The 27,796-nt window shown below is 41.8% G+C and overlaps 1 protein-coding gene across 9 annotated transcripts in view; it reads left to right on the plus strand.

Annotated features, from left to right (window-relative positions):
* The window catches only part of GULP1 (GULP PTB domain containing engulfment adaptor 1), a 276,060-nt gene that overhangs the window by 225,955 nt on the left and 22,309 nt on the right, over positions 1-27,796 (plus strand). For 6 of the 9 annotated variants that reach the window (XM_084815697.1, XM_084815722.1, XM_084815715.1 and 3 more), the window contains one exon: positions 728-820. In XM_084815697.1, coding sequence (XP_084671823.1) covers positions 728-820 — 93 coding nt within the window. Of the gene's footprint in view, positions 1-727; positions 821-24,798; positions 25,024-27,796 lie in introns of all 9 variants that reach the window. The other 3 variants (XM_084815658.1, XM_084815647.1, XM_084815669.1) reach the window with 1 other exon arrangement.

Below are 27,796 nucleotides of genomic sequence, written 5' to 3' on the forward strand. Positions count from 1 at the left end.
GGTTAGGAGACCCTCCAGAACACTGTGGGAGGAGACACCTTTTGAAAAGAGCCTTCCATCAGTTAACAGACACTAATTGGATACAAGCTGAGGCTTTTAATAAGCATTAGAAATAATGTTTGCTAAGCGGAAGTTACATGTGAGTAGGCATTGCAGAATAATGTTGGAATGGGGGAAGGCTATTGATGGATAGTATAGTGATACAATAGGTGCTGTATGGAATCTCCATGTTAGTTCTATGTCCATCGAATTGCAGAAAAGCAATGCCCCAACTGTGCTAAAACAATGTAGTATGGAAGTATCCCAAATGTCAAATCCCATGCAAGATAAAGCTATGAATGTATATTTTAACAGTACAGAGCATTAATCCTGCAGAAGCTGCTTTTTCTCAGCACACAATGTAGTACAGAATTTGGAGTTCCTATCTCCAGCTTTTTCTTATCTTTTTTTGCTGTAAGATCCAATTATTCATTTTACTATGTTTGATAGAATACATAACATAATATTAGATATGAATCCTTGGGAGGAAAGATTTCATGGATTAATATTAGCATCTTGCTTCTCTACACACGTCTTCACTGAATAATAGTAAACATTTTGTTTCATGGTGTTTTCTTTTCCTAGGATTATTCAAGGGGTTGTGATTTTGCATTAATTTCCTCCACCCCAGACACTGTTCATTAATTTGTATGTCCTCTCAGTTTTCTGAAAATGGCATTTTTTTTAGATTCATGAACTAGAAACAGAAAATATGGAGCTAAAAAACAAGGTACAAGATTTGGAGAACCAATTAAGAATAACCCAAGTAAACACATCACCAGTAAGTACCCAGGGAAAAGCCATTTTTCTAGCAAATCTACTATATCTAAAACATATTTAACCTTTACTTTGCTTCATAATAAATTCAAAGCATTTTTTCTGACTGACTTAACTAACACATGGTGATTTCAGTGTTTAAGTAACTCTATGATTGTGACAAGCTAAAGAAAGGAAGATTCAGTCATGACACAAACCAGGTAACTTTATCCTTCATTTGCTACTGCTGTTCAATTTATGCTAGCAGATCATATTCTATTCCTCTCCTAAACAGTACAGCTAAAGGTGGGGAGAGCTTTGGCCTGTGTTTCTTGGGAACCCAAATGGATTTAATTCCAGGGGACAGGACTTAATTTGTGCCAGACCTCACCGGAACTCAGGCCTAGCAACTGTTTTCAGTGCCAGCACTCAACACTGGAACATATGATGTAAGAATGAATGAAAGGCCCCCTGAACAGACACAGAGTTCTTCTCCCTAATTACCGAGTAACTACAGAGTGTGAGTTTTAAGAGGAAGGGCTTCTAGATCAGAAGGTGTGATGTGTCAGCATCTATTCCCCCCTTCCCCAATAAATTAAACACTGCCAGAGAAACAGCCCTGGCTTTGGGTATACTTAATGTTCCTGAACTTTTGTCACAAGCATACAGTTATAGTGTATATTTTATGTGCAATACACTTTTTAACAAATAATAATAATAACTGTATTTCCCTATACTTTCCTGTAACTGTGTGTGAATTGGGATTCCATGCAAGCTTCCTTGTAAATCATATGGCTGTTCTACTGTTTGAGATAAAAGCTGGCTGTTGTAGCTTCTTCTGGTTATTCTTGTTTCAGCAAGTGATTGCGGATGCAGTGGAATTCTAAAAAGCAAGGGAATTGATCTCCATTTAAGACAGTAACAAATATAGATTTTGGTGATACTACCTATCTTACCTATCTATCCAGCTGCATTTAAAGTATATATTTCCTGTAAGAGTTCTACCAGTTAGTTACATGGAAATGCATCTAGACAACTTCTAGAATCCCAGAGTATACACCTTTGTGAAATGGAGCTTCATTTCAAAAACACAGTATAACTTAAAAAAATTATATTCCTGCTTAATTATAAGCTACAGTTCTGTGTTTCCCCCTTCTTTTAGAGCCCCATCCACTAATTTTAAATTTGTTATTACAATTACATGTATTAATATTGTCAAAAGATGCTTTATTATTTTGCTTCTGTCCCACATACAGCTGTGTCCAGTTCAGTCTTCATTGGTTTCTCATAATTAATCTATGAAATCATGCTCCTCATGCATAGTTTTACAAACGTAAAAGATGAGTAAAATATAGATATTTCCTAAAGATTAATTAAAAGTTTGTCAGTTACATATTATCAGTTGAAAAAATAAACGTAATTGAAAGTGGATTAATAAATTACATGATGGTCTGCTTTTCACAGATTTACATGGCCATATTCGTGACAGTCAAATTATACCTTTTAATACATTCAAAGCTATTAACCTATAGCTTTGAATGTATCCTTTAGTCATGCAGAATGTGTTTCAATAAACACATCTTTCATAATGTATGTTATGTGTCAAGGGGGAATGAGAGAGTAGCAAATTTGTGACAATTTATAACAAGGGAAGAATAGGATATTGGTTGAAATGTGATGTCACAATCATGTCTCCAGCATAATCATTTAATTTTTACTCCATAACAGTAGGTACATTCTGTTGCTTTCTCTACGTTCTCCTGGTTTAGCATGACCTTCCATTTGACTTATCTTTGTCTTTTCTGTTCTCCCTTCTCTGTATCACTGTTTCCTAGATATTTTAATTGCCTCTTTGATTCTTTCTGTTTCTAGGCTTTCCCGAACTACCCATTTCTGTACTATTAGAATTTCTAAACATAAATATATGTTAGTACATGCATGCACGCACGCACACACTTATTGATTGATTTGATTTCAACCCCACTTTGCAGGGAAAAAGATTCTCAAGGCAGCTTTCTTACCAAAACTGCCTGTTGACCACAAATTGAAGAGTTCTGTACCCAGAAGGCTTCAGAGTTTGCTGCTGTAGATCAGGGGTCCCCAACTTTTTTGGATCGATGGCACATTAGGAATTTTGAGCGAGTGCCATGGGCACTCTCACAGAATGGCTGCCATGGTGGGCATGGCCAATCACAAAACATTCATTTCCCAGAAGGCAAACTAGTGGGACTAAAACAAAAGGAATTTGCCCAAGAACCTAATTACAAGGCAGCGATGGGGTCTGACCTCCAAAACACAAAATCACTCTTTTGAATCCAAATAAAGATGGTGCTAGAGGGCAGCCCTTCATGTTGCAGCATGCCAGCCTCCCAGTTTAAATATATATATATATATATATATATATATATATATATATATATCTTTTAAAATAAAATAAAAATCAGAAGGGCAGGGAGCTTGGTGGGCAGCAACGGAGGTGTCTGCAGACACATTGATGTCCATGAGCCCCATAATGGAGATCCCTGCTTTAGATTTGCTTCTTTTTATATGTTTGAACCAACAAAGTTGGACGATCTAAGATCTGTAGGTTCCACATGTGGTATTTAAATAACATTTACCTTAATCAGTAACAAAGGGAAGTTTTATTTCAACATAAATATATTATTTTCATGTGGCAAAAGCATTATGCATTATAGGTATTCAAATGTGTGCTGGGGGTATAATGAAGTATGACATGCATTTGTGGAGAGGGCTGTACTCAAGTAACAAAGTGTGACAAGGGGGTCTTACACAAGCGGGTTTAAAGATATACTTTATCGATATTCTCAACGTCTGCTAGATTTAATTCTAACCCAATCATAGAACCTATCCATTAGTACAAGAGATGTCACTGACAGAGTAAATGTTAAGAAAAATGTAATAGCGTAATATACAGCTACAAACAAACAGGATTCCATTTCATTCACCTCTTTGACAGTGGTCACAGCCTCTCTCCTCTCTTGCAAGTTCCCCTGCCTTTCTTCTACACATCCCACACAAAGATCCCTCTTGCTTTTAGTGGTCTCCCTGGCAAAAGTCCAACCTGAAGGAGAGAAAACAACCCCTCCTTTCCTTCATGAACATTTCAAGAACATAATAAATTATATGCTGTTATTCATGCTGTTACATATGGAAAACAATTATGCCAGCCCCACTACTCGCTCTGCCTGTTTAGAGCCATTATAGCTAGATTAGGGATATGCAGCTTAGCAAAACTCAAGGCCATTGAGTTTCTCCAATTTCCATCTTGAAGCTCGTTCCAGCTCATGTACATATCAGATTGCAAGCTTTGTTTGTTTTTTCATGCATATTTTTGTGCACATTTTCCCAAATGTACGGAACAATTGTGTACATTTTTGAAATGTATGCATTTTTCCCCTTGAGTACAGTGTATGCACATTTCTCAAATGTACGCATTTTTCAAACACATTTTAATTGTGCAAATCGCATTGCGAGTTCAGAAATGTATGGACTTCAGACTACAGATAGTGTTCAGGTCTGCATTTGGGTCCAGGAGGTGCAAATTGGATACATTCTGTTGAAAAACAAACGGAAATGAATTTCTTACCCATCCCCAAGCTAGATGGAGGGAATTTAAATAAGCAAGCAAACAAACTGGAAACTCTCACGTAATTCATCTCTGAAACTTTATGGGAATGGTCTGTCCTGCACAAATGTTAAATATTAATTGCTAGCATTACCCACAAGATATTTCATTTCCCACCCCTCATTAATAACACTGGCTCTGATATTTGTGTTCACTTCAAGCTCTAGAAAAATATTTAGCTGTAGGTGTCAGCAGATTCAAAAACACATTACTCATCAAGATGTAATGCAAGAAACCTCTGTGTGGTTCGAATTTTACATTAAAAATAAAACAGTTACTTTTAATTTTTCCATTTGGTTAATTTTTAGTGTAAGGATGTTAAAATGTATATTAATCACATATTATTAGAACTGTGACCTTACTTTTTAGTGAGGATATTTACAATGACATTTTTCAAGATCATTATCAAATATATATTATTAATCATGCTGTTTCACATGGAAAACAAAGCAATTATGTGAAGATGGTTTATGTAACACAAAGCCTCCCCCCCTCCCCAGGTTCAAAGTTCAAATGATATGCCGTGACTGCTCTCTTTTCTTCACTCCTTATTTTCTCACCATGCATGTACAATACTTCTCTTATGTGCTGACCTTGCAATCTAATAAAGATAATTTCTGAATTCACAAGTCCAAAACTCCACATATGGACATACATATATCTGACCACCAATATCTAAACTAATATTGGCTCACGGTGTTCGTAGACAGTTGGGTGTCCCAGGGGTTCCTCGCAGCGTTGCTGATTCCTACAGTGGTGGTTGCTACAGTGGAATAGACAGTGGCCTTGGCATAATTGGTAGACACATCACTTATTCCTGTTTCATTTAGTTCCACCATTTTAGGTGGATTTTTTTTTTTTTTAAGAAGCCTTTTCAGGATTTTTTTTGATCCAAATTATGTGTGTTCCTCTGATCCTGAGCACAGATCTCCAAGAATTAAAACAAAATCAAAATCCTTATTTTTCAAGCCATGTTATTTAACTTGTTCCCCATGTTATCTAACATTTTCATGAAACTGCTGGGAGAGGTCGTCATTCTGAGCTTTGGAGTAAGGTGCCTTTGATATGCTGATGACACCCAGCTGTACTGCTCTTTGTCACTTAACACCAAGGAAGTAGTTGAAATCCTTGAACGCTGCCTGGGTTCAATAATGGTCTGGATGACAGTGAACAAGCTGAGGCTCAACCCAGACAAGGTGGATGTGTTGTTGGTCAGTAGAAAGCCTGACTTGGGGATTGGGATTCAACCTGTTCTGGAAGGGGTTCCACTCCCTTTGAAGAATCATGTTCATAGCTTGAGAGTGTTCCTTGATCTTACACTGTCCCCAGATCTTCAGGTGGTGGTGATGCCAAGGAGTGTGTTTGCACATTTACACTTTGTGTGCCAGCTGAAACCCTTCTCAAGTTGGTCTGACTTGGCAACAGTTATCCATGCCTTGATTACATTACATTTGGACTACTGCAATGTCCTCTATCTGGGGCTACCCTTGAAGAGCCTCCAAAAGCTACAGGTGGTATAACCAGCGCATCATATTGGGATCATATTATACCTGTCTTGAAAGACCTGTCCTGGTTGCCAGTTGCATTCCAAGTTCAATTCGAGTTGGTTGGTTGTAACATTTAAAGCCCTAAACACCTTAGGACCTGGCTATCTAAGGGACTGCCCGTCTCGCTATGAAACTGCCTGGGCACTAAGATCTGCAGGAGAGGCCCTTTTGATGGCACTATTACCTGCAGAGGCCCATTTGGTATGTGTGTCATTCCCAAACTCTGGAATGCACTCCCTCAAGATCTACAATTAGGTCCCGCTCTCTTGGCTTTTAGGAAGGGTGGGAAACCACATCTTTTAATCCAGCCTTTTAAATTATCTAGTAGGTTTAATGTTCTAATGTTTACTACTTTTCATGTTCTTATTTTTACTGTTTTAAATTGCTGTGCACCACCTTGCTGGCTTTTTTTTCTTTAGCAAGCAAAGCAGTATATAAATGTTAATAATAACCAGTACATACATTTTCTTTTATAGAACCTTGTGACAGTGTTAGATAATTGTCTGATTTATATGGTTCTAATAAATCCTGCCCCTTCATGGATCACTCCTTGTTGTGGTGAAGGGGCTTGCGTAACTCAGTGAAGCCATAAGCTATGCCGTGCAGGGCCACCCAAGACGGACAGGTAATGGCAGAGAGTTCTGACAAAATGTGGTCCACTGGAGAAGGAAATGGCAACCCACTCCAGTATTCTTGCCAAGAAAATCCCATGGAACGTATCATACGGCTAAAAGAGATGACGCCGGAAGATGAGCCCCTCAGGTCGGAAGGTGTCCAATATACTACTGGGGAAGAGCAGAGGGTATTTCCAAGTAGCGCCAGAAAGAGTGAAGCGGCTGGGCCAAAGCCGAAAGGACACTCAGCTGTGGATGTGTCTGGTGGTGAAAAGAAAATCCGATGCTGTAAAGAACAATATTGTTTAGGAACCTGGAATGTCAGATCAATGAATCAAGGTAAGCTGGAGATGGTCAAACATGAGATGGCAAGATTGAACATCGACATCTTGGGAATCAGCGAACTAAAATGGACAGGCATGGGCAAATTTAATTCAGGTGACCATTAGATCTACTACTGTGGGCAAGAATCCCTTAGAAGAAATGGAGTAGCACTCATAGTCAACAAAAGGGTGGGAAAAGCAGTACTGGGGTACAATCTTAAAAATGATAGAATGATCTCAGTACGAATCCAAGGCAAACCATTCAACATCACAGTAATTCAAGTCTATGCCCCAACCACTGATGCCGAAGAAGCTGAGGTTGATCGGTTCTATGAAGACCTACAACACCTTCTAGAACTAACACCAAAAAAAAGATGTCCATCATAGGGGATTGGAATGCTAAAGTAGGAAGTCAAGAAATCACCGGGATAACAGGCAAGCATGGCCTTGGTGTACAAAATGAAGCAGGACAAAAGCTAATAGAGTTTTGCCAAGAGAACATGCTGATCATAGCAAGCACTCTTTTCCAACAGCACAAGAGGTGACTCTACACATGGACATCACCAGATGGTCAATATCGAAATCAGATTGATTATGTCCTTTGCAGTCAAAGATGGAGAAGTTCTATACAGTCAGTCAAAACAAAACCTGGAGCTGACTGTGGCTCAGTTCATGAGCTTCTTGTTGCAAAATTTCAGCTTAAATTGAAGAATGTAGGGAAAACCACTAAACCATTCAGGTATGACCTAAATCATATCCCTGATGAATATACAGTGGAGGTGAGGAATAGATTTCAGGGATTAGACCTGAAAGACAGAGTGCCTGAGGAACTATGGACGGAGGTCCGTAACATTGTCCAGGAGGCAGCAACGAAATCCATCCCAAAGAAAAAGAAATGCAAGAAAGCCAAGTGGCTGTCTGATGAGGCTTTACAAGTAGCTGAGGAAAGAAGGGAAGCGAAAAGCAAGGGAGAAAGGGGAAGATATACCCAACTGAATGAAGAGTTCCAGAGAATAGCAAGGAGAGACAAGAAGGCCTTCTTAAATGAACAATGCAAAGAAATCAAGGAAAACAACAGAATGGGAAAGACTAGAGATCTCTTCAAGAAAATCGGAGTTCTCAGCGGAACGTTTTGTGCAAAGACGGGCATGATAAAGGACAAAGAAGGCAGGGACCTAACAGAAGCAGATGAGATTAAGAAGAGGTGGCAAGAATACACAGAAGAACTATACAGGAAAGATCTGAATGTCCCTGATAGCCATGATAGTGCGGTCACTGAACTTGAGCCGGACATCCTCGAGAGTGAAGTCAAGTGGGCCTTAGGAAGCATTAGTAACAACAAAGCTAGCGGAGATGACAGTATTCCAGCCGAGCTATTTAAAATCCTAAAAGATGATGCTGTTAAAGTGCTGCATTCAATATGCCAACAAATCTGGAACACTCAACAGTGGCCACAAGACTGGAAAAGGTCAGTTTACATTCCAATTCCAAAGAAGGGCAACGCCAAAGAGTGTTCAAACTACCGCACAATTGCGCTCATTTCACATGCCAGCAAGGTGATGCTCAAAATCCTACAAGCTAGGGGTACACACTTACCTGGTCTCGCAGCTTGCTTCGCGGTGGGGGGGAGGCGCTTCGCTGCTCCCCCCAAAGTTCAGGCCGGGGGGGGAGGCTTCCCTCCTTGCCCGGCCGAAATTCAGGCCGGGGGGAGGCTTCCCGCCTTGCCCGGCCGAAATTCAGGCCGGGGAGTCTCCCCAGCCGCGAACTTCAAAAGAAAAAAACAACAACAACAAAAAACGCCCCTGTGATAGGCTACATAACGATTAACATAACCTATCATGGCTAGATCTGCAAAGTCAGCCGTGATAGGCTACGTTAATCGTCACGTAGCCTATCACGGGTGACTTAAAAAAAAAAAAAAAGCGTGTACGCAAATGGCAGCCCCCATAGGGAGCCACCATTCGCATTCCTTATTTGGTCCCTGTAGTCTACATAAAGATTTACGTAGACTACGGCGAAAATAAGGGCAACGCTATTTGCGTTGTCCCCGAACAACCTTCGGAGGACCGAATTGTAATTCTGCTTCCCTTTGTCCCATAATCTTTATTATCTTAGTAGTTTCTCCCTCAAATCTCTTAATATATTGAGTGTTTGACACAGGATTTATTGTTGTTGTTGTTCAGTCGTTCAGTCATGTCCAACTCTTCGTGCCGCCACGGACCATAGCACGCCAGGCCCTCCTGTCCTGTGCTCTCTCCCGGAGTGTGCTCAAATTCATATTCATTGCATCGGTGATGCTATCTAGCCATCATCCTCTGCCATCCCCTTCTCCTTTTGCCTTCAGTCTTTCCCAGCATCAGGGTCTTTTCCAGGGAGTTTTCTCTTCGCATTAGCTGACCAAAATATTTGAGCTTCAGCTTCAGTATCTGTCCTTCCAATGAGCACTCAGGGTTGATTTCCTTTAGGATGGACTGATTTGACCTCCTTGCAGTCCAGGGGACTCGTAAGAGTCTTCTCCAGCACCACAGTTGGAAGGCATCAATTCTTTGGCGCTCTACCTTCCTTATAGTCCAGCTCTCACAGCCATATGTTGCTACTGGGAAAACCATAGCTGTGATTAGACGGACCTTTGTTGGCAAAGTGATGTCTCTGCTTCTTACTATGCTGTCTAGGTTGGCCATAGCTTTCCTCCCAAGGAGCAAGCGTCTTTTAATTTCATGGCTACAGTCACCATCTGCGGTGATCTTGGAGCCCAAGAAAATAAAATCTGTCACTGCTTCCATTTCTTCCCCTTCTGTATGCCAGGAAGTGATGGGGCCAGATGCCATGATCTTCGTTTTTTGAATGTTGAGTTTCAAACCAGCTTTTGCACTGTCCACTTTCACCCTCAACAAGAGGCTCTTTAGATCCTTTTCGCTTTCTGCCATTAGGGTGGTATCGTCTGCGTATCTGAGGTTGTTGATAATTCTCCCGGCAATCTTAATTCCGACCTGTGATTCATCCCACCCGGCGTTTCTCATGATGTACTCTGCATATAAATTAAATAAGCAAGGTGACAATATACAGCCTTGTCGTACTCCTTTCCCAATTTTGAACCAATCGGTTGTTCCATGTCCGGTTCTTACTGTTGCTTCTTGTCCCTCGTACAGGTGTCTCAGGAGACAGGTAAGGTGGTCTGGTACTTCCATCTCTTTCAGAATTTGCCACAGTTTGTTGTGATCCACACAATCAAAGGCTTTAGAGTAGTCAATGAAGCAGAAATAGATGTTTTTCTGGAATTCTCTTGCTTTCTCCATGATGCAGCGAATGTTGGCGATTTGATCTCTAGTTCCTCTGCCTCTTCGAAACCCAGCTTGTACTTCCGGTAGTTCTCAGTTCACATGCTGCTGAAGCCTAGCTTGTAGGATTTTGAGCATCACCTTGCTGGCATGTGAAATGAGCGCAATTGTACGGTAGTTTGAACACTCTTTGGCATTGCCCGTCTTTGGAATTAGAATGTAAACTGACCTTTTCCAGTCTTGTGGCCACTGCTGAGTGTTCCAGATTTGTTGGCATATTGAGTGCAGCACTTTAACATCATCTTTCAGGATTTTAAATAGCTCAGCTGGAATACTGTCATCTCCGCTAGCTTTGTTGTTAGTAATGCTTCCTAAGGCCCACTTAGAATCATAGAATAGTAGGGTTGGAAGGGGCCTACAAGGCCATCGAGTCCAACCCCCTGCTCAATGCAGGAATCCAAGTCAGAGCATCCCTGACAAATGGCTGTCCAGCCTCGTCTTGAACGCCTCCAGTGTGGGATTGCCCACCACCTCCCTAGGGAATTGGTTCCATTGTCATATTGCTCTAACAGGAAGTTTTTCCTGATGTTCGGCCGGAATCTGGCTTCCTGTAATTTGAGCCCATTATTCCGTGTCCTGTACTCTGGGATGATCAAGAAGAGATCCTGGCCTTCCTCTCTGTGACAACCTTTCAAGTACTTGAACAGCGCTATCATATCTCCCCTCAGTCTTCTCTTCTCAAGGCTAAACATGCCCAGTTCTTTCAGTCTCTCTTCATAGGGCTTTGTTTCCAGTCCCCTGATCATCTTTGTTGCCCTCTTCTGAACCCTCTGCAGTTTGTCTGCATCCTTCTTAAAGTGTGGTGCCCAGAACTGGACACAGTACTCCAGATGAGGCCTAACCAGTGCTGAGTAGAGGGGAACTAGTACTTCCTGGGATTTGGAAGCGATGCTTCTATTAATGCAGCCCAAAAGAGCATTTGCCTTTTTTGCAGCCACATCACATTGTTGGCTCATATTCAGCTTGTGATCGACAACAATTCCAAGATCCTTCTCGCATGTAGTGTGGTTGAGCCACGTATCCCCCATCATGTAACTGTGCTTTTGGTTTCTTTTTCCTAGGTGCAGAACTTGGCATTTATCCCTATTAAATGTCATTCTGTTGTTTTCTGCCCAGCGCTCCAGAATCACTTTGAATTTTGTTTCTGTCTTCCAAAGTATTAGCTATCCTGCCCAATTTTGTGTCATCTGAAAATCTGATCAGCATTCCCTGAACCTCCTCCTCCAAGCCATTAATAAAAACGTTGAAGAGCACTGAGCCCAGGACTGTGCCCTGTGGTACCCCACTCATTACTTCTCCCCAGTTTGAGAAGGTCCCATTGATAAGCACTCTTTGAGTCCGATTCTGTAGCCAACTGTGGATCCACCGGATCGTTGTTTCATCTACCCCACTTTGAGCTAGTTTGCTCATCAGATATCATGGGGCACTTTGTTGAAAGCTTTGCTGAAGTCGAGGTATATGATGTCTGCAGCATTCCCATGGTCTACAAGGGAGGTTACTTGATCAAAAAATGAGATCAGATTCATCTGGCAGGACTTGTTTTTGACAAATCCATGTTGGCTTCGAGTAATCATGGCATTGTTTTCAAGGTGTTTCCAGATGGATTGCTTTATCATCTGCTCCAGAATTTTCCCAGGGATTGATGTCAGACTGACTGGTCTGTAGTTCCCAGGTTCCTCCTTTTTACCCTTTTTGAAGATAGGGACAACATTAGCCCTCCAGTCATCTGGCACTTCCCCTGTCCTCCATGATTTCTCAAAGAGAATAGACAGCGGTTCTGAGAGTTCTTCTGCCAGTTCCTTTGTTACTCTAGGATGCAATTCATCTGGCCCTGGAGATTTGAACTCATTCAAAGTAATGAGGTGTTCCTTGACCATATGCCTATCAATCTCAAGCTGCAATCCTGCCCCTTCAGCCTGTACTTCACCTTTTCCACGGGGTCATAGACCCTCTTTTGGGAGAAGACTGAGCCAAAGTAGGAATTGAGCACTTTTCCTTTTCTTTGTCATCTGTTATCGTTTTGCCATCCTTATTTAATAGCTGAACAACCATTTCTTTCCTCTGCCTTTTACTATGCACGTAGCTGAAGAAAGCCTTTTTGTTGTTTTTAGCATCCCTCACTAACCTCAGGTCGTTCTCAGCTTTAGCCTTCCTGACACCATCCCTGCAATTCTGTGCTACCTGCCCGTACTCTTCCTTTGTTATTTGGCCTTCTTTCCACTTCCTATATGTGTCCTTTTTTGTTTTCAGGTCATCCCTAAGCTTTTTGTGAAGCCACATTGGCTTCTTCTGTTGTCTTCCACCTTTTCTTCTTGTTGGAATTATTTGTGATTGTGCCTTGAGAATTTCCTTTTTTAAAAGCTCCCACCCATCTTGGACTCCTTTTCTCGCTAGCATCGCTTGCCATGGGACCTTACTGATCATTGTTCTGAGCATATTAAAATCAGCTTTCCTAAAATCCAGGGTACGCATTTGACTACACTCGGCTTTTGCTTCCCTTAGAACCAAGAAGTCAAGTACAACATGGTCGCTTTCCCCCAGAGTTCCTGTAACTGCTATTTCATCTCTGTTGGTTAGGACTTGACTTCTCTCTCTAGGATGTCCGGCTCAAGTTCAGTGACCGCACTATCATGGCTATCAGGGACATTCAGATCTTTCCTGTATAGTTCTTCTGTGTATTCTTGCCACCTCTTCTTAATCTCATCTGCTTCTGTTAGGTCCCTGCCTTCTTGTTCCTTTATCATGCCCGTCTTTGCACAAAACGTTCCCTTGAGATATCCGATATTCTTGAAAAGATCTCTAGTCTTTCCCATTCTGTTGTTTTCCTCGATTTCTTTGCCTTGTTCATTTAAGAAGGCCTTCTTGTCTCTCCTTGCTATTCTCTGGAACTCTGCATTCAGTTGGATATATCTTCCCCTTTCTCCCTTGCTTTTCGCTTCCCTTCTTTCCTCAGCTACTTGTAAAGCCTCATCAGACAGCCACTTGGCTTTCTTGTATTTCTTTTTCTTTGGGATGGATTTCGTTGCTGCCTCCTGGACAAAGTTACGGACCTCCGTCCATAGTTCCTCAGGCACTCTATCAGGTCTAATCCCTGAAATCTATTTGTCACCTCCACTGTATATTCATAATGGATATGATTTAGGTCATACCTAAATGGTTTAGTGGTTTTCCCTACATTCTTCAATTTAAGCCAAAATTTTGCAACAAGAAGCTCATGATCTGAGCCAAAGTCAGCTCCAGGTTTTGTTTTTACTGACTGTATAGAGCTTCTCCATCTTTGGCTGCAAAGGACATAATCAATCTGATTTCGATATTAACCATCTGGTGATGTCCATGTGTAGAGTTGCCTCTTGTGCTGTTGGAAAAGCATGTTTGCTATGATCAGCGTGTTCTCTTGGCAAAACTCTATTAGCCTTCTTCCTGCTTCAGTTTGTACACCAAGGCCATGCTTGCCTGTTATCCCAGTGATTTCTTGACTTCCTACTTTAGCATTCCAATCCCCTATGATGGACATCTTTTTTTTGGTGTTAGTTCTAGAAGGTGTGGTAGGTCTTCATAGAACCAATCAACCTCAGCTTCTTCGGCATCAGTGGTTGGGGCATAGACTTGAATTACTGTGATGTTGAATGGTTTGCCTTGGATTCGTACTGAGATCATTCTATCATTTTTAAGATTGTACCCCAGTACTGCTTTTCCCACCCTTTTGTTGACTATGAGTGCTACTCCATTTCTTCTAAGGGATTCTTGCCCACAGTAGTAGATATAATGGTCACCTGAATTAAATTCGCCCATGCTTGTCCATTTTAGTTCGCTGATTCCCAAGATGTCAGTGTTCAGTCTTGCCATCTCATGTTTGACCACCTCCAGCTTACCCTGATTCATTGATCTGACATTCCAGGTTCCTAAACAATATTGTTCTTTACAGCATCGGACTTTCTTTTCACCACCAGACACATCCACAGCTGAGTGTCCTTTCGGCTTTGGCCCAGCCGCTTCACTCTTTCTGGTGCTACTTGGAAATTCCCTCTGCTCTTCCCCAGTAATATATTGGACACCTTCCGACCTGAGGGGCTCATCTTCCGGCGTCATCTCTTTTAGTCTTGTGATACATTCCATGGGGTTTTCTTGGCAAGAATACTGGAGTGGGTTGCCATTTCCTTCTCCAGTGGACCACATTTTGTCAGAACTCTCCACCATGACCTGTCCATCTTGGGTGGCCCTGCACGGCATAGCTTATGGCTTCACTGAGTTATGCAAGCCCCTTCGCCACAGCAAGGCAGTGATCCATGAAGGGGGTATGAAGTTTATTCACCTTCATATCCTAATTTCATGAACCTAGTCTTGGGAATATTTTTAATATATTTATCTAAATCTGTATCTTTAAAAAAAAAAAACCAGTAAGAATTGAAAGAATTCTTCAAAGTTAAGAGTTACAAGAGCAATTGCAGAAATATAGCTTTCTTGATTTATTTAATAAATAGTGCCGCTTTAGCCAGTATTTTAAAAGATGGTTAAAGGTTATTTGTGAAATATTAGTGGTATGTCTGCCCTGTTACTCTAGAATAGTTAACTTTTAAATGGCTACATTGTCTAATGTGACCATTTATCTTCTGATTCATGGCTAGAACTGTGTTACTAATTGTTAACTTATTCATACTTCAATCAATGGACTTAGTTTTGATATAATTTGTTGAATAGTCAAACAAAACCTTTTAGGGGCATTAAAAGGGACAGATATTATATAGATTGCTATGGTTGTACTGAAATTTGCTGAATTATCCCTTAAGGGCCTACTTAAATAAAAAAAAAATAGCATCACATATGGTAAATGTGTGAAATGTCTATCAAAATACTAGTCAAAATCAGTATTTAAATGTGGCAAAAAATAAAACTAGTGGAGGCTGTTATTTCATTATTGTGGTACCTCATCCTAGTAGGTAACTGTGTCTGGTATAACTCAGTGGCAGAATACATGCTTTGAATAGGAAACTGTAGATTCAGTTCTTGGCATCTCCAGCCAGCAAGTGTGGACAACTGGATTTGTGACCTGCTGACAGTGATGGTTTAATGGTAATGGGCTAGGTGGATGCTTGAATTCCCTTTTACATATACCTTTGCAACCATGGCTACCGCTGCCTCCACAGTTGTTCCCATCCTGGTCCAGGTATGTGTAAAGGCTTGCTGCAGACTGCTTTCTCTTCTTTATGTCCAAACACCCAGGTGGCATACCTCCTAAAGGGTTGGGCTTCAATTCCTGATTATGTAAGCATTCTAGGTAGACAAACAGCATGGACAGAAGAAGCCTTTACATGTAACTCAACAACATGGTAAAGTTTAGTAACAAAGTTTAATGGTAACAAAGTTTCTATGAATTTCTTTAAAATATTTTGATTTATTAAGAAGGTGTCTCCAACTAATTAGTCAGCAGAATCATTTTAAAATTTTATTTTTAAAAAATGCATGTACTTATAAATCCATAGGTGGTAGGTGCCATCTTAGAAAAAACATTCCTCTTGCTGTGTCGCACAGGAGGAGATCTCCCTTAAAAAACAAAAAGTGAAACAATGATGAGAAACATAGAAAATACATAATAGGTATACAAAATAAATAATATCTCACCCTACTAATACATAATTATTTGTAATACATAAATTCAAACTAATGAAAATAACAAGTAGGGCCAAATGCTACCCTGGAATTTCTCACTCCAAAATGTACAAAGATGCTCCATTTCTCATAAACCTATTCTCAAACATTTGATTATCTTGCTTTTACATGCCTCTTTTGAGAGGGTGTCTTCTGTGACATATACTGTACATGCATCACCTAAAAGCAAAGTAATAATGTTTACCCCATGTTCAGAACAATTGTTTTAGTCTTATGTGAATGTATACGGATTTGCAATGCAATCCTATACATGTCCCATTGAGTTCAATAGGTCTTACTCTTGGTACTAGGGTAAGTGCATATAGAATTGCAGCCTTCAGGTGCAATCCTATGCATGTTTAAACAGAAAAAAAGTCCTACATGCCGGCTGGAGAATGCTGGGAGTTGTAGGACTCTTTTCTGTCTAAACATGCATAGGATTCTGCAGAAGGATAACAGAGAAGGCGCCAACTAGCCTCTTTAGCAGGGAATTCTTGGGAGCAGCCATGAAGAAGGCCCTCTCTTGCGTCCTCATCAAACATGCCTCTGATGGAAGTGGGACTACAATATCTTTTTCTTTCACCACTGGGTAACCCCATACAGCCCCCTCCCCACTTTTAGGACTACAGGACAGGTCTTTCATGCCGTATGTGGGATTGTGACAGATCTGGAGGGTTGGGGGAGACTTGCCTTACTGGTGGACTCCTTTTTTGTAAGGGTTTTCCAGCAAAGAATTACAATAGGCTACCACTGCAGGCTAATCCTAATCTGAACACTCTAGGGTACTCAGCTGCTTTGGGCAGGGTCTAAGCCTGAATGTCCAGACTCATGAATATTTAACAGTAGGGATGTCAGAGAATTTCGCCACGAATCTCGGGGAGGCCAAATGCCAGCGCATTCGGCCCCCCGAAATCGGTGGCGGCACGGTCTGTGCCCCCCCACCCCCAGGACGGGACTTACCTTGGGCGGATCTTCCTGGCGGCAGCGGCTCCGGTGGCGGTTTGGCGGCGGCGGCTGCGGTGGCCGGTCTTCAGACCGGCTGCCGCCACTGCCATTTCCAGTTTAAAAGAAAAAAAAAAAGTGATAGGCTATGTAAATATTTACATAGCCTATCATGGCTAGATTTTTAAAAAACACCGTGATAGGCTACGTAAATGTTTATGTAGCCTATCACGGCTGATTTAAAAGGGAAAAAAAGCGCGTACGCAAATGGCGGCGCCCATGGGCGCGCCATTTGCGTTCTTTATTTTGGCATGTCTTAGTCTACGTAAACATTTACGTAGACTAAGACGGCGAAAATATGGGGAACGCAAATAGTGTAGCATCTAAGCTATTTGCGTTCCCCTTATTTTCGCCGTCTTAGTCTACGTAAATGTTTACGTAGACTAAGACATGCCAAAATAAGGAACGCAAATGGCGGTGCCCATGGGCGCCGCCATTTGCTTACGCGCGGATTTTTTTTTCTTTTAAATCAGCCGTGATAGGCTATGTAAACATTTACATAGCCTATCATGGCTGACTGCAGGGACGCAAATGGCGGCGGCTACGGCCGCCGCCATTTCCGTCCCTGCTAGCCAGTGGCCGGATGTCTGGCCGCTGGCAGAGCCGGCCGGCAGCTCCACAGAATCCCTGCGGAGCGGAGTCAGCCAGCCAGAATTTCGGGGGGGAGGGACAGAGCGCCTCCCCCCCCAGCCAGAATTTCGGGGGGAGGGACAGAGCACCTCCCCCCCCCACGAATGTCACCCTTCGAAAAGGTAAGTGACTTTCGTACATCCCTATTTAACAGTAAGGAGCTTTGGATTTACTTTCCCAATGTCCATAGAACTTAACAAAACCTTGTGAAATGTCCTAAGAACACATCCACGCAGTCTTAGCACACAGGGAAGATTATGGCAATAAATTCCTGATAAATACTCTTTAAAAACAAGGAAATCAAATGTCCATGCATATAGAAGAATCTTTTGGGAGATGGGAGGGAAGGGGAGAGAAAAAGGGAGGCAACAGTCACACGTACAAGTTTACAATTAAAATCAATAACGTCAATCTAATTTAGATACCTTTTACCTGCTTGAGTAGAACCTTAAATTTCAGAGCATGTGGAGGGTTCCTTGCAAAGAAGAAGGGTTGATGGACAGCATCTTCAGACTCCTGATTAGATACTTCCAGGAAGACAAAATAATGAGGTTTCACCTATTTATGGGAAGTTGAGTCTAGTAGAAGATGACCCCTTGCTGTTTTGTCCAGTGGTGAGAGCAGCCCCATCTCTAATTTCAGTGGTCTAGCTAGCCAATTAGAAATTTACTTACAAGTTTTTTCCACCTCCTTAATAACTCCTGACTTCCATTACAAAAGGACTGGCCAGTTACACACACACACCAGATATCCTGTCTTCTATTCCACAATATGCAGTCTAGGGTTAATCTATCTGTCTGTTTGTCTGTCTGTCTGTCTGTCTAGATTAACCTTAGGGGTTCATCACACGGAGCTTTTATCCTGCTATTAGGATGGCTCTCTCTCAGAAATTTGTGGGCTCTTTAGATGATACCGTTACCCTCCAGGGTGTCTCCCGCCATTTCCTCCAGCCTATCCGGTGTTTCCCCAAATGCAAAAAAAAAAAAAAAAAGTGGTATTTTTCCAGCCCATGGAACAGGAGTGCCATGACCTCCCTGTGAAATTCTCCAGTAGCGGAAGAAATCGCTGTGTCTGCCTGCTGTGGGCGTTTGTTTTTGGTTGTTGGGGGCACGGTCAGGATGAGATTTGACAGGACCGAGGGCAAGAATTCCCTGCTGTTTGTGTCTCCTGCCTCTATATTTTTCAGTTGGAGGGAGAAAAGGGTAGGGGTGTACGATTTCCCCACCGTCTGTTCCGGTGGGGAATCCATGGGTGGGGGGAGGCGAGCTGTTCCCCCCCCCAGAATTCTCTGGAGTGGCTCCACTCCACGAGGATTCTGGGGGGGGGAACCAGCTTGGGGGCCGCTTACCTTCCCTCCTGCCAGCCAGAGCCGTTCGCCTCCTCCCTGTCCCTGCCGATCGCCATGTCTTTTCTTTAAAAAAAAATGGCAGTCAGCAGGATGTGCCCATAGACTTATACGCAAAATAGAGCCGTGAATCTTGCGTATAAGCCTATGGACCCATAGACTTAGACACAAGATTCATGGCTCTATTTTGTGTATAAGTCTATGGGTACATCCTGCCAATAGCCTTTTTTTTTTTTTTTTTTAAGAAAAGACATAGCAATCAGCAGGGACTGAGAGGAGGCAAACGGCTCTGGCTGGCAAGAAGCAGCCGAACGCCATTCTGCCTCCAGGCCTCCTGGAGCGGAGGTAAGTGGTTCCGATCCGCTGTGGATTCCTGAGGCCGGATTCCAAAGAATCCAGCCTCATTTGAAGCCGCAGTGGATTTCACTGACATCCCTAGAAGAGGGTAAAATGCATCCCTGCAATGAAGGGAGACACATCTGATCCCTCACCCCACCAAGCTCAGAAGCAATGTCCTCTGTTGTTTCAGAGCACCCTATTAAGTTCAGTGGGTCTTACTCCTGTATAAGTGTGCCGAGGTTTGCAGACTTAGGGCACAATCTTACATTTTATGTCTACTCAGAAGTAACTCAGATGTTTCCCGGGGCTGTGAGAAAAGAGTACAGCAGAAGTTAAGCTACAAAAACAAGACTCCCCACCCCCACTCCTTTGCACACATGCCAGGGAGGGAGGGAGGAAGGCACTCCTTCAGTTCAAACCATGTGGCTGCCATGTAAAGAAGCCCTTCCTAATCCCGCAAAGAAACTGAAAGCAGGAAGCTCCAGAAAGGATGTGGGTTTTTACAGGGGGGTTGCTTAATGTAGAAACATACTTAGAATGTATATTGGGGAATAAAAGACAGGGTATCTGTCTGCTGTGGACTTTCCAGTGGAGTGGTACGATCACAGATGCTCTAGGTCAAGGGTCTTCAATGCGGTGCCCACAGGAACTCCCAAAAGCACCCATGAAGCTCTCCATTCCTGCCCCTTCAAACATTTATTTTACAGTTTAAATTTTTTTGGAAAATTGTTAGGGTGCCATGTTCTCCCTCTTCCTGAACCTGCCACTGATCAGCTGTTCAGCAGGCAGGAAGAGAAGGAAAGTGTTGCTTCCTGGCCCCTCCCAATCTTCTTCTACCCACACAGATCTCTCCTCATTCCTCTCTCTCTCTCCACTCCCAGCCTCTAGCTTCACTACTTCTCTCCCCACACCTCTTTTCTTGCTGTTTCTCCCCTTCCTAGCCTCTAGCATCACTCTTTCTCTCCTCTGTACCCCTCTGCCTTGCTATTTTTCCCTCCATCCCAGCCTCTAGCCCCTAGCCTTTCTCTTTCTCTCCCTCTCACTCCTTTTATCTCATTATTTCTTCCTCCTCCCAGCCCCTAGAGCAAGACTTTTTCTCTCCTTTCCCAGCCTCTTCTCTCATTCTTCACACACACATGGGGGGTGGGGAGAGAGAGAGAGAGAGAGAGCACCTTCCCACATGGGGGGCCTGATAGCAGAAGAGGAGGTGGGAGCCTGGGGTCAAGGTAGGGAAAACCTTTTCTTTCCTTTTGGGACTGGGGGCTAGGAAAAGGTGTGTGTGGATAGGTTGAGCAGAGCAATCCTATGTAGGCCTACTCAGAAGTAATTCCCTTTGAGTTCCATGTAAGCGTACATATGATTGCAACCTTAAATGGGTATTTTGTTGTAATTCTGTGGCGTCAAATATGTGGAATGGCTTTGGAATTCAGACCCTTCTTCTGCTTGTACTCAGTTTCTTGGGTGAATTACTTGTCTTCTGACAAGCCAGGCCCCCACAGAAGCCATTATGTGACCAGACACATCCTCCATGGGAGCCATTTTGTGGTGATGCCCACAGCAGTTTCTCAAAGATTCCCAAATGTGCCCACAAGTCCAAAATGGTTGGGGACTCCTGCTCTAGGGTCTCTTCAGAATATAGGGTTCATCACAGGAATCCAGAACCTTAATTTAGAATTTAACAGTCAGAGAGTCATGGGAGCCTGGGGTGTGGGTCACCTGGGTACTGAGAGTGAATGTTAGGAATAAGAAGTTCAGAGGATTTTCTCACGAAAAGGGGTTCCTTGAAGGATAAGGGCTGAAACTAAGAGGTAGTTCACAAAAGCATAGGTTTTCTTGGTCAAGCCTTCGGAAATATCAGCTTTATATTGAGTTCATTTAGCGATAGCCTTTTAAGAAAGAACATGCTGCCTTGTTATTCTTTTTTCATAATCTGGTGTTTGATTCCTAAGTCATCCTCTGTAGCAAAGTATTTTGTCTGTCAAAAGATAAGCCAAGTTTAAATCCATATTTTGTTAATTTAGCAGTTCAGTGTGGTATGGCATGAAGTACTTTGTATCTTCGCTAAACTTTGTCTGTTTAGATGAATATTGCAACAAATTAGATGGGCAGGGGGAAAAACATGGAAGTTCAAATAACATCCTCAACTGAGAATGATAAGTATGGATTTTCATTTTTATGTTCTTTCATTGATTCGCTAAAAACCTGAGTGCAAATGTTTTTCATTTAGAAAGAAACATATTTCCTAAGCTGTCTTTGTTAATAAAATCTAGCCCATGTATTATAACATATATCCATTAGAGGCAGATTCTAGAGGCAGGTAGGTAATATAGATTAATGTTGTTTTGACCATTTCCTGAATAATTATGTAGGAGGCATTACTGAAACTGTGCCATGGTTATTAGAGAGTGGTCTCCACCATTGGCTACAGAATTTAGCTGCATTCCGCAATTTCCTTACAAGTGACATGTTTCACCACGTTAAGTAGGTTTGATCATGGGCAAAGAGTTCAAAAATCACTGAGTGTGCAACCACAATTGTGCATCGTATTTGACTGGTTTGTATGGTTTTTTCCCCTTCTTAGATTCATCAGTAGGATTTCTGTTAGTCTGTGTGTGCTGTTCACTTTTCGGATTTGCTTTGGCATTAAATCAGAGGCTTTTGCAAGTGTTTGATCCTGATCATTTGAAGACAGCACAATTTTTCAAAGTTATTGCTTCCATATGATAGTTCACTTCTCTTCATATCATAGTAAGGATTTAGATCCTTAAGATATTTTTTGCATCCAGTGCAAATGACTATATAGATGCTAGCCAACATACTTTGAGCCGTTCTAAAAGCATCTTAGAGCATTCTTCCCCATCTGTTCTGAATAGATAAGATCGTTTTTACCTGCCAGTATTTGTGAGGGAATCTGTGAGTAAGAATCATCAGTGACAATTCATTTCCAGTTACTATAAAAGAGAAGCCTGTGAGGAGGTCGGCTTGGCAGTTATTGAACAAAACAATATCTAACCTGGCCAGAAATGGCTAGTGGATGTGTTAAACAAGATATCTGTGGAATCCTTGTTCAGCAATGTCTGAACAATCAGAATTCCAGTGGGGGAGGGATGGGGCAAAATGAGATATGAAGCAATGGTTTCCCAAAAATACGAGTACTTATCAGATCAGAGGTAATTGCTCTAAGACAATAAATTTTTTGCCATATCAGGTGCATATCAAATGTATAGTAGTCATTCACTGCTCCCAGCTATCTCTCCGGGATCAATGTAAGGACTGATACGTGATTTGGAGCAGTCACATTTCTTTGTTAGTAATGTTTTTTTTTTCATGTGAAGACAACAGGGGACGGGGGAAGGTCCAGTTTTTGAAACAGTACGTTGTGCATGAAGGGGATCAGAATCCTTCTCGCACCCCAACCTTACCTTTCTGCTCCATTACTTGAAGCACTTTTCTCCACAGCTCCCAGCCCACCTGTAGTATTGGAGCTGAGCAAATAGTGCTTGCAGCAGTGGGACATAGCATGGTAGGATTCACCTCTTTTTGCCCACATATACTTCTTGTTCAAAATAAGACCACCACTTTATGCTTTAGATGTGAAGGGTGTAGATGTGTAGAACAAAACATGGCTGTTTTATCACATCTCATTTGGCCCTAAAGGTGCAATTAGACAAATGTGAGCCATCTCTGATCAGAATCTCCTGTATTTTCCTTTAATACTTTAAAAGCAAACTTTGGGGATGGGGGGAAACAAACTGGCTCAGGGCCATAGAGCTGGGGTGATATGGTTTAAACCTTTCCTTCATGCCATTTTCTCAATTTAAAACACTAACCCACATGCCAACCTTGCTACATAGGTACTTGTATGTTTTCTCCCACAGATAGCAGATTCTGGGGCATGATTTAAATCTGATCTCCTACACACACACACACACACACACACACACTTGCTTAACTAAAAACCAACAACAGGAGAACCTGATAATGGATGTTTCAGGCTGGCCCTCAAAAAGGCCAACCAAGTTTGTTCCGATTTGGGTGTTCCACAAAATATTTATTTCAGGATTAGTTTGTTCAAATACCAACACTTAATTCCCTTACTTGCCCTCACTGCTGCAAGGTGTTATATTTTATCTTTACATCTGGATTTTATGCAATATCATAAAGCTGTATTTTTCACATCTTTTGTAATAAGATGCTTTTGTTCATTGCTTTCTTGGAATTCTTTCATTTGAAGTACATGCAGCTTTTATCATATGTCCTATCTGATGACACGGCTCTTTCTTTCGTTCTGCGGTTCAAATCTTAGTATGGACATATTTTAACATAGCCAACATACTCCAGTTCTTATTACCACGAGGTGGTCATCTTCCAATTCTTTAAACCAAGGTGAAGTCCAATTAAAATGAGTAGAAGTCGCACAACAGCAGTTGTTAGTCCATTTCATCATAAGCAGGCACACAAAATGACTGAGCTGATACCATTGTCTTGGTGAAGTTGTGCATTGACAATGGGTGTCTTGTGCACCAGTATCATTTTCAAGGGGGAAATGTTAGCTAAGTCCATGCATCATAAACCAGTTCAGTTGATCAAGTGCATTTTAATTACCTGTCCAAAATCCAACTGAATGTGTTTTTCTGGCGAAACAAGTGAATGTCCCACCTTCACCCTCTGGACACATTTAAGAATGTATAGGTAGGACACAACCACCAGGAACCTATATACATAGGGCAGCACACTATACACAGTGTATATATATGGACAAGGGCAGCACGCTATATACAGCCTAGTAGCAGTTGTCCTCTTCTCACTAGAATTTGCTTCCTGGAATGGAAATACTGATGGATACCTGATATAATGCTGGTAATTCTATTATTCCATTTTTCCAACTTTCTTCATACTATCTCTCACCTTTCCTCCCCATCTTATGTTTGGAGGAAGAAAATTTAGATTATTAATAGAATAACTTATTTTTTACATTAAAAAGCCAGTTATCTTCTCATGCAAGCTAATTATATAATCCTAGAAGTAGTGCATTAATATTTAATTTTATTTATTGAGTCTTAAAGTATATAGCACTACATTCATATACGTCACTTGCAGGGGCCAGGACATCCCAGTCAGCCCAAGTCATGTTATAAGCTGCTTTTGTATGAATGGCTGGTGAGAGAGAAATGGCTCATGAAGTTGTACTAAATACACAAAATACTTGGCTCTGCTTTAACCACCCAATCATGTCTGCAAAAGAATTGCTAACATGGGGATTTGCAAGCATATTTGGTACATGGGGTTATTTTTATGGACACAGCAAATGTGATAAAATTTCATTTAATTCCAGTGATTTCTTTAATGAATATGTTAAACTTCCTTCTGCCAGTACTGGATTACTCATTGTTGCTGTGGGATAAGAAAATTCTTCCTTTAAAAAAATATAATTATTTCTTTTTGTTCCTATATTGCTGAGTATAATCTGCAAGTACACTTTTTTTAAAAAAAAATGTGCTCTTTTTTCCTTTCCCTTCTCTTACCACTTTCACTCCTTAGAATATTTTTCTCTTTCTGTTATTCCTTTACAGCTGCTGCACATACAGTCTGATTATGAATGCCACATGTTTCAAAGACCCTCCACCTTTTTCTGGTGTAGCAATGAGGATTCTGCTCCTTGTTTAGATATTTCTTCCATTACACTCACTCCTATGAGCTCTCCTGACTCCAGACAGTCATCTGGACTATTAACACCTCCACCTTCCAAAAGTGGTCTTCCAAAGCCAATCCATGAACACATCATCCCAAGACCTCGTGTAATCCGGCTGGGCACAAACAGTCATATTTTTTCCAACTTCTTATCTTTGTTGTGTATGAATTGTATCAAAATGCTACATTTTGTACAGCGGTTAAAGGACAGACCAGATGTGTTTCATAAACATATGGGTAGTACAGAAATATTAAGCATTCTGACTCTCCTACATCTTAGCTCTAGAATAATCCCATATGTTCCCAACACTTAAAGAGTTCACTCTCCTTTTAAAAAGCTTAAGAATAACCTTCTGCTATGTTATTTTTATTGGTTCGTTAAGTCAAGAGAGTAAATAAAGTTCTTATACAGGAACACAGGAAGCTGCCTTACTTTATAGTGACTCAGACCATGGGTCCATCTAGCCTAGTATTGTCAACACTGACTGGCAGCAATGGCTCTCCAGGGGTCCAAGCAAGAGTTGTTCTAGCCCTGTGTGGAGATGCTGGGGATCGAACCTGGGACCTTGTGCATGCAACTCATGTGCTCTACCACTGAGCCACGGCCCCTCAAACCTAAATGTACTAACATAGAATACTTAATCTCTAACTGGGTGTGTTTAGAATCTCAGCCCTGCATCACTGAAGATGGGGGATTATGATGACGATAACATTGTTTATACAGTGCTTCAGGAAATGAGGTGCTGTACATAACATAAAATCAAAGATGAGCCCTGCTCACAGGTTCCCAGTCTAAAAGTGACCATCTCCCAAGAATTGCAATTGGGCTGCATAAATTTTTCAGGAAAGTGTGGAAAGTCAATAAGAGGCATGGAACATTTGCTTTCTTTTTGTAAAGTTCAATTTACCTCTGTGCAAAATGAAGAATGCTCATTATTTATTCCAAAGATAAGCTGTAACGTGTTTAATGGTTGTAAAAATGGGCTGATGCAACCTTCAGTTTCCATTGCAATTAACAGTTGGCTTTTCTTGGCAATCAGTGTGGCTTTATGCATGGGTTTACTCAATAAAAATGCTTATCATGGTCATTCAGGGAGAGCTAATACACATTTCTTTGAGAATAAAGACTAGTTCTCATTAGTGTTGATGTACCTAAGAGAAACAAAAAGAAATAAGAGTATTTATTCTCAGCTTGTGAATAAAAAAAATGGATTTAAGAGGTTTAGATATTACCAAGTCTCTCACTTTTCATGCCTTTCGTAGGTTTCCACAGTAACAATTGCTTCCGTGTAGCATATATTGACCCTTGTTTACGAAATCAGTGAGAGTCTGTGAATCTATGGAGTGTTCATTTAAAGATGAAATAAGTTACAATAGCCAGAATCCAAGGAGCTACTTTAGCCATGCCCAAGGACTTGTATGTGGCCAGTGAGAGGGTTTTTGAAGGGTTTTTTTTCTTGAACCGGTGATGTTCTCTCACAAACTGTTTTTGAAAGTGCCATCCAAGCATTACTGTTGCTGTTGTTGTTAGATGCCTTTCTCTTAAAAAGACCCAAGACGACTTAAAACAAAATTATTAAAAACATACAAAATAATTTTCATTAAAATACCTGAACATGAGAAGACAACTTAAACATCAGAGGAACCATAACCAAAACAAATGTTGAATAACAAGCCCATCCTATGCTGATAGGATGGGCTTGAACTTAGGTCCCATTGAAACCAAGAGTGCAAGTTACAGAGCAATCTTAAGTGGGTCCAGGTGAAGGAATATGAGGCAGATTTTCTGCCTAGTCCAGAACCCTGCCAGCATGCAAAAGGTAGGATGTATGCGTGTGTTTTTTTTCCTTTCCCCCGGCACAGCGGAGTTTTCAAATCTTTCCCTCCTGTTAGTCACAATGTGAGAGAATTCTCCTATGTTACTCCAAGCTGGCACAGGGGAGGGGCCAAGAGCGGAGCAGCTTTGGATCCAACAGATCTAAAGCCATCTCAGTCCCACCACTGGAACACCCAGTTTTAGGGCTTTTTGTTTGGTACCACCAGTGGGAGCTTTACCCGCATGGGACTTTCCATGAGGCCCCTGGCATGGCAGAGCTTCTGCTAGATCATAATCCCCTCCAGCCATAAACAGTGAGCCTGTTCACATGTCATGACAGCCCACCATGGCTTAATTTACCCATAGTGGTTGTTACATCATGCTAGGCTCCTGTGGGTGCCATTTTTGCATGGTGTCCATACGCTCCCAGCTTGCTGTAACATGTCGTCTCATGCGAACCCAGGTGGCAGGGTTTGTTTGAGAGTTGGACAGCCCTCAAATATTCCTAAAACAAGCCATGGGTGATTTGAGGGTTGCTAACCATCAAACAACCCTTGTTGCCTAGGTTCTTATGATATGGCAAGCAGGGCACCCACAGGTGCCATGCAAAAATGGTGGGCACCTTGCACAATGCAACAGTCCCCACAGGTACATTAAGCCATGGTTGGCTGTGGTGTCGTGACATGTGTACTAGGTCACTGAGTGGTTAGGATTGCAGTTTTAGTGATGGCTTAACCTAAGTCTCATTGATTTCAATTGAAATTAAAGGGGTGTTTCCACCAGCGATTTACTCTAAGCCGGCTGTGTGTGGAGGTTGTTAGGGATACATGACATCGTGGCCATACAGCAGCCACCCTGGAGTTTTTATCAGGGAAAGACTGGATTTCCTGAAACTGCTTAAAGTCCGATTCTTTTCCTCAAGTCGGGTTATCCCCAGTATAATTGCTGTGTGCCCCAACCCCTGCATTGACCTCAGGCATGCTAGCCCTGCCCAGGGGTCTGCCTTGGACCGTGACCCCGCTCAAGGGGTGTTTCCTGTGTGTTTCCCATCCCTGCACAAACCC

This window comes from Heloderma suspectum, chromosome 1 (assembly GCF_057233095.1).
Source record: "Heloderma suspectum isolate Gila_16-S chromosome 1, 16-S_ref, whole genome shotgun sequence".
Classification (NCBI taxonomy): domain Eukaryota; kingdom Metazoa; phylum Chordata; class Lepidosauria; order Squamata; family Helodermatidae; genus Heloderma; species Heloderma suspectum.